The sequence below is a fragment of the Protopterus annectens genome, chromosome 2.part2 (genome assembly GCF_019279795.1).
Source record: "Protopterus annectens isolate FY-2018-M chromosome 2.part2, PAN1.0, whole genome shotgun sequence".
Lineage (NCBI taxonomy): Eukaryota > Metazoa > Chordata > Ceratodontiformes > Protopteridae > Protopterus > Protopterus annectens.
The window spans coordinates 889,294,872-889,307,627 of NC_056730.1; the positions used below are offsets into that span (position 1 = coordinate 889,294,872).

Consider the following 12,756-nt stretch of genomic DNA (forward strand, 5'->3'; position numbering starts at 1 on the left):
CTTTTTTGTGTTCTAGGGTGGTAGGTTTAGAATTTGAGCCTTGCCTAAAAAAGGCACTATGGGGTGGCAAGAGCCTTTGCCAATATCCAGAATCCCAGGGTGACAGGTGCAAGCCGTCCCATAAGCAGCGTGGCTTGTCCAGCATGTCATCCCAGGCAGACAGACACTGGATCCCCTTTGAATGACACCAGTGTTTAAGCCAATTGTTAAAGCTGATCATCTTATCTCTGTATTGTGGCATCATTCTTGGTGAAGGTAGGATACTGCTCAAGGTCAGGGTCATACCTGCCTGGGCTACATAATCAGAGAGCTCCTCAATGTCTCTTTTCATGTAGTCCAAGGAGGTACGTCTCAGGTCGTTTACACCAGCGTGGACAATGACTGAGTCATATTTGTACCTGCTGTTGAGAGACCTGAGTGCTTGCGTTATGTGGCGGATTCTAGCGCCCGACAGGCAGCTTACTGTGACCTTCTCCTGACTCAGTCTGGTGAGCGGGACGTCAGTGTGTCTGACTATGGAGTCACCAATGACTAGTGTGTCTGGCATTGTGTTTGGCCTTAAGGGCTGTGACTGTTTGACACTCTGACTGTGAGGTCTATGTGTTGCGGGTGTTGTGTTCTGAGGTGGTGGTTGTTTGGGTGTCGGCTTTGGTGGCCTCTGCTGTTTTGGTAGATTTTTGATCAGAGCCTCCAAGTATGTCTTTGTGTGTTTATGTGTATGATTTGAGGTTGTAATGGTACTATGTGAGACTGGGTCTATAGTGTGTGTGGTAACCTTCTCCTCCTGACTGGTCTTGCCAGTCCTATGTTGAGAGAGCTCAGCCTCCAGTTTGGCCGTATAGTTGCATCTCTCGCATGTATTTGTGTTTTGTGGGAGGAGGAGAGGGTTGTCTGTGTACATGAGGCAATTGTAACATTGCCTCAATATTCCCAGGTTCACCAGCTGAGCAGGAGAGGACACTAGCAACTGATCCCTCGACATGCTAGAAGGATAGACAAAAAACTTAAAAAAAGATTCCGGTGCACGTGGGTGACCGAGAAATGGGGGGTTGCCTTTTTGGGGTACTATCTATGACACGAGTGCCGTATCAAGGTAATAAGTACTGTAGGAGCAAGTGCTAGCTAGTAGCTGAACGTCCTATGTTTCGTTATAGAAGGAACAACAATCTCAAGGATTTGTTATGTAAAGAGGTACATTTAGATAGGAGACATACTCCTGAGTTCAATACAGGTACATACCCCTGTGGCAATTGTAAGGCCTGTAAATATATTAACAGTGATACTGAATATCAACATCCTGACATGAGACAAATATTTTCATTTAAAGGGAGGGCAACTTGTAGAACTAAACATCTAGTGTATATGGCCAATTGTGAACAATGTGAATGTTTTTATGTGGGAATGACAAATAATATGTTGAAAGTTCATATTTTACAGCATATTAGCAATATCAGAACAGGACAGGAGAGTAATGCCCTATATAGGCATGTAAACCAGCACCCCACACACACTTTTAAGTTTAGATGCATTGTAAACATTGCAGTTAGTGACAGGGGGGGGGGACATTCAGCATAGAACAGCATTAGCTGAATCCAAATGGATTGTGGATCTTAGAGCACACAGACCACCTGGACTTAATGATGTCTTACCCATTAAACCAGTGTTACAAAAAAGGCAGGTTTTTAAGAGTAAATGATTGGATGAATCATATTTTAAAAATGGTTGTTTTAGTGATGTTAGAATTATGTCTGATGAAGGATTTGTTCCGAAAGCGCTTACTTTTATTAAAGAAGTTTTTGAACAGATTCAGCGGTGACCTGTACTTTGTTTTTCTGCACTTGTTTGGACTAGTATTACAGGTCTTCAGCATAACTCATTATTTTTGGTAGTATTTTGTTTTATTTTTTGGTGAAGTTATGCCTGCTGAACATGTTACACATACTAAAGAGGACACTGTAACTGCTTCATATGGTGCCCTTGGAGGAATTGTTTATGGCCAATCTGGCTTAGAAGCTGATACCTTGGGCAATCCGCTCCTTGATTTGGGTCTTGGTATCCAGAGGGAAGGATTACATGGAAGAAAAGTACCAGTAGCAGTGGACAGAGCCTTCGATGATTTACTCAAAGAGTGGAACTTCAAGGCTGGTAAAATGCAGCGCCTGCAGTGGCAGGCATTTCATCTTGAAGCTTGTCTAAATTATGGCATTGTCCCCAGGGGTATGAGAGTCCTGTGTATGCCAGCACAGGGCGATAGATACTCCGATCTGTTAGCACAATGGCAGGCTCTCAATCTACAAACGAGCATGGAGTATATGAAGCTGTTGATCAATTTTTTTTGCACCTGAATTGGACAATCTGAAGCAAGAGGTAGCATCTATACTTTTGAGACTACGGACAGACTTTTCCGACGATATAAGCAAGGAGAGAATTTCTTCGGCCTTGCTTCGCTTATCGAAGGAAGCGGATAAACTCAAAGAAACCAAGTTGAGTAAAATCAGGAGAGATCACTCCGATTTTACTGAAGGAAACATCTTCGTTTGGCCCAGATTCAAGGATCGCGCCCATGCTACGGAGAGACGTCCTCCAGTGATGATGACAACACGCACGGAGACCATGCAGGTCTCAGAGTTTCAAACAGCAGCAACCTTAGCGGATACAGCTTTACCGGGGACCAGAACAGTTGTTATACAACCACAATCACCCGGAATGGAGGCGAGTAACATCGCAGGAGGACCGCCTCAAGACAGGAATAACGTGGTTGCTGAAACGAGCCGTGCACATGCAAGTGATACTACGGAGGACACTGCCTCGAGCAACAGTAATGTGTTTTTAAACAGTGAGACACATTTTCCGCGTTTGGCGGAACATTTCTCAACTCCTGGGGGAGCTCCCAGCTCTGAGATGGCTACAGTAAGGGAGAGCGATCTACAAACAGGGGCTCGACCAAAAACATATGCAGCGTCCCTACATTTTTTGGGAAACTTACCGGCTCCTGTGAGGAGGAAAGGAGCAGGAAAGAGGTCCTTAAGCGAGGACAGGAATATAGACAAGCGTCGGAGGACCATACAGTGACTTGCAGTATGTGCAACGATATTGTTTATAATTTATCACAATTTGAGCTAAGCACTGATGAGATAGATGTTTTAAATAAGGGTTTGACTTTTGTCCCCAGTAAGCAATGTGTATATAGTGATATTGTTTTTGATTTAATGTTGTTTTGTCGGGGTGTTATGCTTAAGTTGATTTTTGACAATCAAGCTAGGGGTGTTTTAGGACCCAAGAAACCCAGTACTTTTGCTCCTAATTTTACACCTACACTAAACCTGTTTATGAATGGTTGTGAAAATGACCTTTTTAAATACTTTGAAGGAAGAAGTGCACATGGTTATTATAATCTTACGTCCACGCAAAGGAGAGCCTTACATGGTTTTATGGATAGAAAAGATATTACCATTAAGATGGCAGATAAGGGGGGAGCCATCGTAGTGTTAGATACGCACTGGTATGAGAATAAATTGAAAGTAATGTTAACATCAAATGGTGAATATGAATCTATCAATCCACTACAAATTAGAATGATCATAGACAATGTGCACAGTCAGCTCTACCACCTGTTAGAAAGGGTTTGATAGAACAAGAAGTTTATGAGTTCCTAAAGATAGACAAACCAGTCACGCCTATATTTAAGGCCCTGCCTAAGATACATAAGTCTCTGACAGACCCACCACTCAGACCCATTGTCTCGGGGAGAGGGTGGGTCACGGAAAATATTTCCATATGGTTGGAATTTACATTAAAACCATACTTAGACAAGTTGGATAATATACTAAGGGACACAGGGCAATTCTTGGGGCTCTTAGCCGCAGTTACCAAACGGAATGGGAATAGATTTCTGATGGCTACATTGGATGTTAACAGTTTGTTTACTGTTATAGAACATCAGTATGGGATTGCAGCAGTGGGAGAAGTTATAAGCAGGTTGGGAGTGTCTGAACATAAGCGACAAACAGTGCAGGATTTATTATCTTTGGTCTTGCACAACAATGTCTTTATAGGACCTGGGTCTATATATAGACAGGCACAGGGGGTGGCCATGGGCACCCCCTGTGCCAATACCTATGCTAATCTGGTTTTGTCTAAATGGGAAACCGAGGTCATTCTTAACAATCAAGAATGGGGTAAATATGTAGCCCTGTATGTCAGATTTGTGGATGATGTTTTTATTTTGTGGGATGGGGATCCATCCACCTTTGAGAGGTTCATGGCTTTTTTGCATACCACCACTACTTTTTTGACGTTTAGTTCTAAAACTTCATTTACCCAGATTGAATTTCTGGATGTTTGTGTGGAACAGAGTGATCATGGCTTCACCTCCAAATTACACAGAAAACAATGTTGGTGTAATACACTGTTATCTTATGACAGTATGCACCCTCGATATATCTTTGCCAACATTGTTAAGAGTCAAGTGGGTAGGATATCTAGGGTGTGTTCAGAAGATATGTGTTGTGAGGGAGAACTATCCAAATTGAGCGAACATTTTACAGAAAGGGGTTATAGGAGGGACATGGTTAGTAATGTAGTAAGTAATAATATAAGATATAGACAGACATATAATAGACCATGGATGAAGAGATCTGTTAAGGACAGAGGGACAGACACTGCTACTCATAGCTATAAGAATGATCAACCTACACTTCTTTTCACATATGGTAGCAATATCAAAGACATATGTAAGATAGTCCAAAATAATTGGAACATATTAACAAGTGACATTGGCCTTAAAGATGTAGTAGCTGAACGTCCTATATTTCGTTACAGAAGGAATAACAATCTCAAGGACCTGTTATGTAAAGAGGTACATTTAGATAGGAGACATACTCCTGAATTCAATACAGGCACATACCCCTGTGGCAATTGTAAGGCTTGTAAATATATTAACAGTGATACTGAATATCAACATCCTGACATGAGACAAATATTTTCATTTAAAGGGAGGGCAACTTGTAGAACTAAACATCTAGTGTATATGGCCAATTGTGAACAATGTGAATGTTTTTATGTGGGAATGACAAATAATATGTTGAAAGTTCGTATTTTACAGCATATTAGCAATATCAGAACAGGACAGGAGAATAATGCCCTATATAGGCATGAAAACCAGCACCCCACACACACTTTTAAGTTTAGATGCATTGTAAACATTGCAGTTAGTGACAGGGGGGGGGGACATTCAGCATAGAACAGCATTAGCTGAATCCAAATGGATTGTGGATCTTAGAGCACACAGACCACCTGGGCTTAATGATGTCTTACCCATTAAACCAGTGTTACAAAAAAGGCGGGTTTTTAAGAGTAAATGATTGGATGAATCATATTTTAAAAATGGTTGTTTTAGTGATGTTAGAATTATGTCTGATGAAGGATTTGTTCCGAAAGCGCTTACTTTTATTAAAGAAGTTTTTGAACAGATTCAGCGGTGACCTGTACTTTGTTTTTCTGCAGTTGTTTGGACTAGTATTACAGGTCTTCAGCATAACTCATTATTTTTGGTAGTATTCTCCATTTTTAGGAGTGCCTCGAGAGAGTGCATTTTGAGGTTTAGACTTTTAACATTGAGTAGCATTACCTTCAGATTTTGCATGCTTGTATCTGTTATGGTGGTGGTTTTGTCCTTTGAACCTTGCCTAAAAAAGGCACTATAGGGGTGGCAAGAGCTTTAGCCAGTAACCTGAATCCCAGGGGTGACAGGTGCAGACCATCTCTGACAAAGCATCATGGTTTGTCGATCATGTCGTCCCAGGCAGACAGATACTGAATCCCCTTTGAATGATACCAGAAGCTTAGCCAGTTGTTGAAGTCAATCATCTTGTCCTTATACTGTGGTATCATTCTGGGCGAAGGCAAGATGCTACTCAGGGCTAAGATCATACCTGCCTGGGCCACATGATCTGAAAGCTCTTCCATGTCTCTTTTCATGTAGTCCAGGGAGGTATGTCTCAAGTCATTCACTCCAACATGGACAATGACAGAGTCGTATTTGTACTTGTTGTGGAGTGATCTGAGTGCATGCGTTATGTGGCAGATTCTGGCATCCGACAGGCAGCTGACTGTAATTTTCTCCTTGTTCAGCCTGGTGAGTGGGACATCAGTGTGCCTGACTATAGAGTTGCCTATGACTAATGTGTTGGATACATTTTCTTGCCTTAGGGGATGTTGTTGGAGCTACAGACATGCAGTTGTGTGTGATGTGGGTGTGGGTGGTGCATGAGGTGAGCTGTGCATGTCGGCAAAATACTCATTGCCATATGTACTGACTGCTGTGTGTGACACCATGGAATCAAGGTTTGAAGTACAGTCACATCTGTCACATGTTGTATTTGTGTGGCATAGGAGGAGAAGGGTGGGTACACTTTCCACATGTCATCAGCAGTCATTGATAGTGTCATTAGCAATACAGTCATGCTGGTGTGTACGTCACACCACACCATTGTTAAGCAGTGTCATGACAGATGGTGAAATGTAACATCACCTCTAAGGTAACACAGCACTTGAAAATGTGCTGAACAATGCTTTGCCAGCCATGGTGACCTTCTATTGACCATAATCCTGTCATTAGGCATGGTCCCAATACCATACTTACAAATGTGACACTGTGCACATCCTGCAAAGTTAGGGTCATGCTGCCACACCCTTAGGGGTGACAACCTGAAACGCAGCATTTGTAGGCATGCCTTGCAGTAAAGAATTGGATGCCTGTGCATGCACAGAAGACTTATTCAACTTTGCTGACATTATGTTGGCCTTGCAGGTGTACAATGCCTGTTAAGCAACCACACAGCAAACTAGTTGTTGTGTGATATAATATGGGAACACAGACATGTGTTCCAGGTACATAACTGTACAATATGACATACCTAGGACATGTGGCAGGTGGACACCCTTTGGCTAAAGGTTGCCAGTCCTCTGCAGTAGGCCTCAGAGCCATGTCATGCAGATATCCACCATTAATCTGTTTAGGGGCAGGATGCATGAAGTGGTGTGACAGATAACTTAAGTCCCAGATGAAGGGATGAAAAACATGGTGAAACAGGTAAGTGCTTTATTTATTATTTTTTTTTTTTTGTGGTGTCTTTATCTGCATTAAAGCGTTGGGACATTTTGTGCTGTGGTTATGGTCTTCCTGCATTCCTACAATGCTTTTTTATTTTATTTGGTTGTAGATTTACAGTATGCAGAGGATGATGGAAATATGACTCACTCCAACTACCATGGCCTGACAAGGTGTTTGACAATATTAGGACAGCAGGCCTTGCTGGAAACTGTGAAGGTTATTTACAGAGTACTACATTAGCTGGTGGATAACTAAGTGTCTGGTAGTCATAATCTGGGAAGATAGCACTGGGTAGACCTAGACTACAATGACACCAGTCACCAGTGGACTTCCCTCAGATATCATGAATGGAGTCCTTTCTCTGCAGTCACAGCCACTATCAGTGAGGTATGACTGACTACATTAGCAGGTGATTGCATATTAGGAGCTGTCACTGAATCCCACACAGAACCAACAGTTATCCAGGATGGCCTGAGACACACATTCAGTTGTTGTCAGATCCACTGACAAATAGTATATGCAAAGGACTGCACAATGTTATCCTTTTGGAAGTCATCCACCCCTGGAAAATATAGTAGTGTCCACACACTGCACACAGTTGAGCCATTACCCATGGACTTATGGACACAGAGAGTAATGTACCTTTAACTTTCACTGGCCAGTAAGATGTGGGGATCCATTAAATGTTGTACAACCTATACAGAACTGGCATGTAGACTGTTATTGTTATACCGTATTTGGCACTCATCAAACCTATCATTGAGTGCAATGGCACCTCACTACACAGGCATATCTTACAAATGTATTAGCCACACAGGTTCCATGGTAAACCAAAACACATTACAGATAACATGTCTGATGCAGTCTGTGTCAAGACTGTACATGTGTAGTCTGTCTCCTACATGCTTTGGAGGGGATGTATATGGCTGCCATACAGGGAGGTGTCAAATCCTACTGTGTACCTCCTACTTATTCAAGACAGACCTAACACATATATCACCTATTCTACACACCTACACCATCACTGTGGTATAAATAGTCAATGGTGGAGAGACAGGTATGTAACACAGACACTACACCCTATATATAACAGGCTCCCCATTCAAGTAAAGCATAAGTCTGCTGTAAAGCACATCATGTGCAAGTTACACAATGAGATGCAGAATAAAACAATCATAACTGTTGTAAGACAAATCTCTGTAATAAACACAGGACATTTGTAGATGGGCCATTTCCATCACCACAACTTGTAGATGTTAGCTCTAGGAACCCTGGTGACACTTATCAAGGATATCAGACTGTGTGATAGATGAGGGATGCATGAGTAGGCTACATTACACCATTGTCCTTGTTAGCCTGTTATACACATATGACTCTATGGAGCCATGCATCTATACCACTGTACCTTGCTGGAGACATATGTCTTCTGTGCTGACATTCCATCCTGTGCAGTGACGTCTATGCATTTCTTGCTGCTGTGTATTCATAGGTGTCCCCTACAGACTCCTGAAACTGAACCATAAACAGGTCTGTGACACACCTTTCATTGTGTAAGTATACAGCCATTACAACGTCATACAACATAAGGTATACAAAATTATGTAGCTTACTCATTACAAGTGTCAGCATACAGTATCTGTCAGTGGCCAGTACAAGTGGCATGGCAAAGCAACACTGCATTACACAGTTACATATTAATTTATATAGTCATCTTGTGCATCACAGACATAGCTTCATTTCCTTGCATTGATGACGAGGATGATAGGGATGTGGTACAGGTATCATCACTTGTACATGGTGTTGTGTGGGGGCAGAAGGCCTAGGCTGACCAAATAGATTGTAAGCATATGTGTGAGTCAGGAAGGGAAGCAGGCAAGATTGACCATGGAAATGTGCTATGTGTGTCTGAAGGTGACCTGAGTTTTGACAGTGGTGGGTGAGTGTGTGTGAACACAGCCAAGCTCAGTGCTGGCCCTACATTGTGCATGTTGGACAGCTGTGAACCTTGCATTGTAGAGCTGACAGTTCACCGTCTCTGCCTCTGAACACATGGGAACTGGCTCTGCCAGGAGTTGCACTGACACCTCAATGGCCAAGGTCAGAAGCGATGCTAGTACCTGATGGTGACTGCTGTCTGTTAGGACTGTGTCCTCCACAGGAACAACCTGGACCATGAGCCCATGGTTTGCCATGTCTTAGTGTGGACAGAACACTCCCCTCTGGAGCGCTGGATGTACTGTCACTACGGGACTGTGATTGAGCACAGCCACGTAGACTCTCAGCAGATGTAGTTGCTGATCTGTGTCCACGGGTCTGACACTCAACTCCAACCAGATGTTCCATCACAGACAATGTGCATTCTAAGACAGATATTCTGCGATCTGGAGCCTTCCTGTGTCCTGACAGAGTGCTCTTCAAACTATCTGGAGATATACAGAACTGAGTATATTTTTCTGGCACTTCAGAGTTGTGTACTGGTAATTGTTGTTTGACTAATTTTATATCATTGCTGGCTGACTTCAGAGTTGTATACTGTTATTTTTGCTTCAATGTATAGTTTTTCAGATCTCTGCTGAAGGTGTTGGTTTTCCCATACCCACCCTCCCTATTTTTGTGTTGTTTGATCTGGGACACTACCCCAGTCCCATCTCTTTACCTCATTCTACCTAATAGACTCCTTCTGCACTTGTTTTTAGTCATTTTTAATTTAATTGCATTTTTAAACTGTTTGGTCTAACATTGCTAACATTGCTACATACTCAAGTGTGCTAGCTTGCACTGGATTTAAATTGTTTTTACAGCTGTTTTAGCTGCTTTTCTGTATATATATATATATATATATATATATATATATATATATATATATATATATATATATATATATATATATACCTTTCCTGTAACTAGTGTAGTCCAGATTCAGATTTGCTGTATCCAGGACTGTATGTAAGCGTATGAACCCCCCCCCCCAAGCTTTCTGTGTTGGAGGGAAGCCCTCTAGCTTATCAGTAGTAATGGTAAGCACTAGGTAACCTATCTACCACATAAGTCGTGGTTCTGGCCCAGAAATTTTAGTTATTGGCCATTTGGGAAGTTTTTCCATCTCTCTCAACTTTCTGATTTAAAAGCCCGCATTTGCACTTGTTTCCCCCCTTTCCTGTAACTAATTTAGTCCAGATATGGATTAGCACTTGAATTTGCTTATTCATGATCAGCATTTGTTCAGAACTTGTAAGCACTAAATAACCTATTAATTACTACAGCACTCAACCTTCCTCATTACCTAGAGGAAAACAGCTTTTGTACTTACTTTTCTCACTTGCTTAGAGAAAAACAGCTCTTGTACTCACTTACCTCATTTATCTAGAGGAAAATAGTCTTTTTATTCAGGCATGTCCAAGGGTCAGCTCCCTGTGTTCTCTCCTGTCTATCTGATGAATCTGGGCATCTTGGGGCAATGTAAAAATTGCCTCATGTACAAAGACAACCCTCTCCTCCTACCACCCAACACTACAATCTGTGAGAGAAGCACTTATCTAGCCAAACTGGAGGTAAAGCTCTCTCCAATCAAGACTGAACTTGACAGTCAAGAGGAGAAGGTAAATACTTGCATCACATCACACTCATCTCACTAAATCTATACCACCAAAATCTGCTCAGAGAACACAAAAACATTTGCAGAGGCTCTCAGTAATAATCTGCTCAAGGAACAGAGACCTCCAAAGCAGAAATGCAAGCAACCTCCACCCCCCAATACAACCCAAATGACACATAGCCCGCAGACTCAATGTGCCACTCAACCACAGCCAATAAGGCAAAACAACATACCCAACACACTAGTCAAAGGTGACTCTATAGTCAGGCACACTGATGTCCCACAAACCAGGCTAAACAAGGAGAAGGTTACTGTCAGCTGCCTGTCAGGTGCCAGGATCTACCACATAACCCACATACTCAGGTCACCCCACAACAAGTACAAATATGACTCTGTCATTGTCCATGTTGGTGTGAACGACCTGAGACATACCTCCCTGGACTACACGAAAAGAGACATGGAAGAGCTCTCCGATCTTGTAGCCCAGGCAGGTATGACCCTAACCCTGAGTAGCATTCTGCCATCACTCAGAATGATGCCACAGTACAAGGACAAAATGATTGACTTCAACAATTGGCTAAGCTTCTGGTGCCATTATAAAGGGATCCAGTATCTGTCTGCCTGGGATGACATAGTTGACAGACCACGATGCTTTGCCAGAGATGGTCTGCACTTGTCACCCCTGAGATTCTGGATACTGGCTAAGGTTCTTGCTGCTCCTATAGTGCCTTTTTTAGGCAAGTTTCAAATGACAAATTCACCACCGTAATAGGAACAGGCAAACAAAAACTGAGGGTGATGCTACTCAATGCTAGAAGTCTAAACCTCAAAATGCACTCACTCGAGGCACTCCTTAAAATGGAGAACAATGACATCTGTGCAGTGACTGAGACCTGGTTTAAGGCTCCAGAGAGCACCCCTGCACTACCAGGCTATAACTCATACCACACTTTTCAGCCATGTAACCTGGACCAGAACACCAAAGGTGGAGGTATGTCCATATTCATTAAGGATATCCACACCTCCAGGCTAGTTGCCCAGCATAATGCAGCCAAGGTTATCCAAGTGCAACTAACTCTGGCCAAAACTGCAATCCAAATTGTAGCTTGCTACAGATCACCAACCATGCCCCAGGATTCCCACGCCTTTTTTTTTTGATGTAATGGAAAATATTAGGGTTCAACCAAACACCCTAATAATGGGTGATTTCAACTACCCCACCATTAACTGGGAAACTACTCATGTGCCAACTCCTTCTCTCAATGCTTTCTGGAATTCATAAACTCCAATGCACTTGATCAACTTATCCACACCCCCACCAGGGGCAACAATATCCTAGATCTAGTCATTACCAACATGAGTGACCGGTGTTCTACACCTGAAGTCAATGCCTCATTGGTCCGATCCAACCATAAGCTAATTACCCGAGATATTCACATCCTGCCCCCACACCCCATTAAGGAAACCATGGTAAAAAAATCTCCAAAGCCAACTTCATGCTTCTTAAGACAAAAGTGGTGAACTTCATGACACCCATGCAGATGGACAATACAGTTACGACTACTGAATCCTACACAATTGCACTTTATAAGCACTTACATGAGTGCATGCATCGTGCTATCCCAAACAGAACCAAGACGCTATCCTCCCAAAAAGGAAGCCAATCTGGTGGTCCCCTGCCATAAACAAACTGTACAACAAAAGGAAGAAACTGTTGCAAAGGAGAGTAAAATCCCATGAGTGGAGGAGCTCCCTGGTCAGCTTCAGTAAGAAGCTGCGATCCCTGATAAAATCCTCCAAAGCTAGTTACGAAAACAAAATCACCACTAATTCTAAAGACAACCACAAAGCATTTTATAGCTATGTCAAGAATCTCAATGACAACACTCAGATCTGCTCTGAGTTACAGCACAATGGCACTAAATATACAGACTCAACTGATATTACCAACATCCTGGCAGATAGATTCAATGCTAACTTTACCCCCCTCTCACCCCCTAAAGAGCCCATCTCTATACCGGAAGAATGCAAAGTTCCTGTAATCACG

At 42.4% G+C, this 12,756-nt stretch overlaps 1 protein-coding gene across 1 annotated transcript in view; it reads left to right on the top strand.

The window, feature by feature from the left end:
- Positions 1-4,361: 4,361 nt before the first annotated feature.
- SRP19 (signal recognition particle 19) overlaps positions 4,362-12,756 on the top strand; it is a 236,124-nt gene continuing 227,729 nt past the window's right edge. Inside the window, exon 1 of the mRNA XM_044064470.1 lies at positions 4,362-4,468. Coding sequence (XP_043920405.1) covers positions 4,362-4,468 — 107 coding nt within the window. The remainder of the gene's footprint in view (positions 4,469-12,756) is intronic.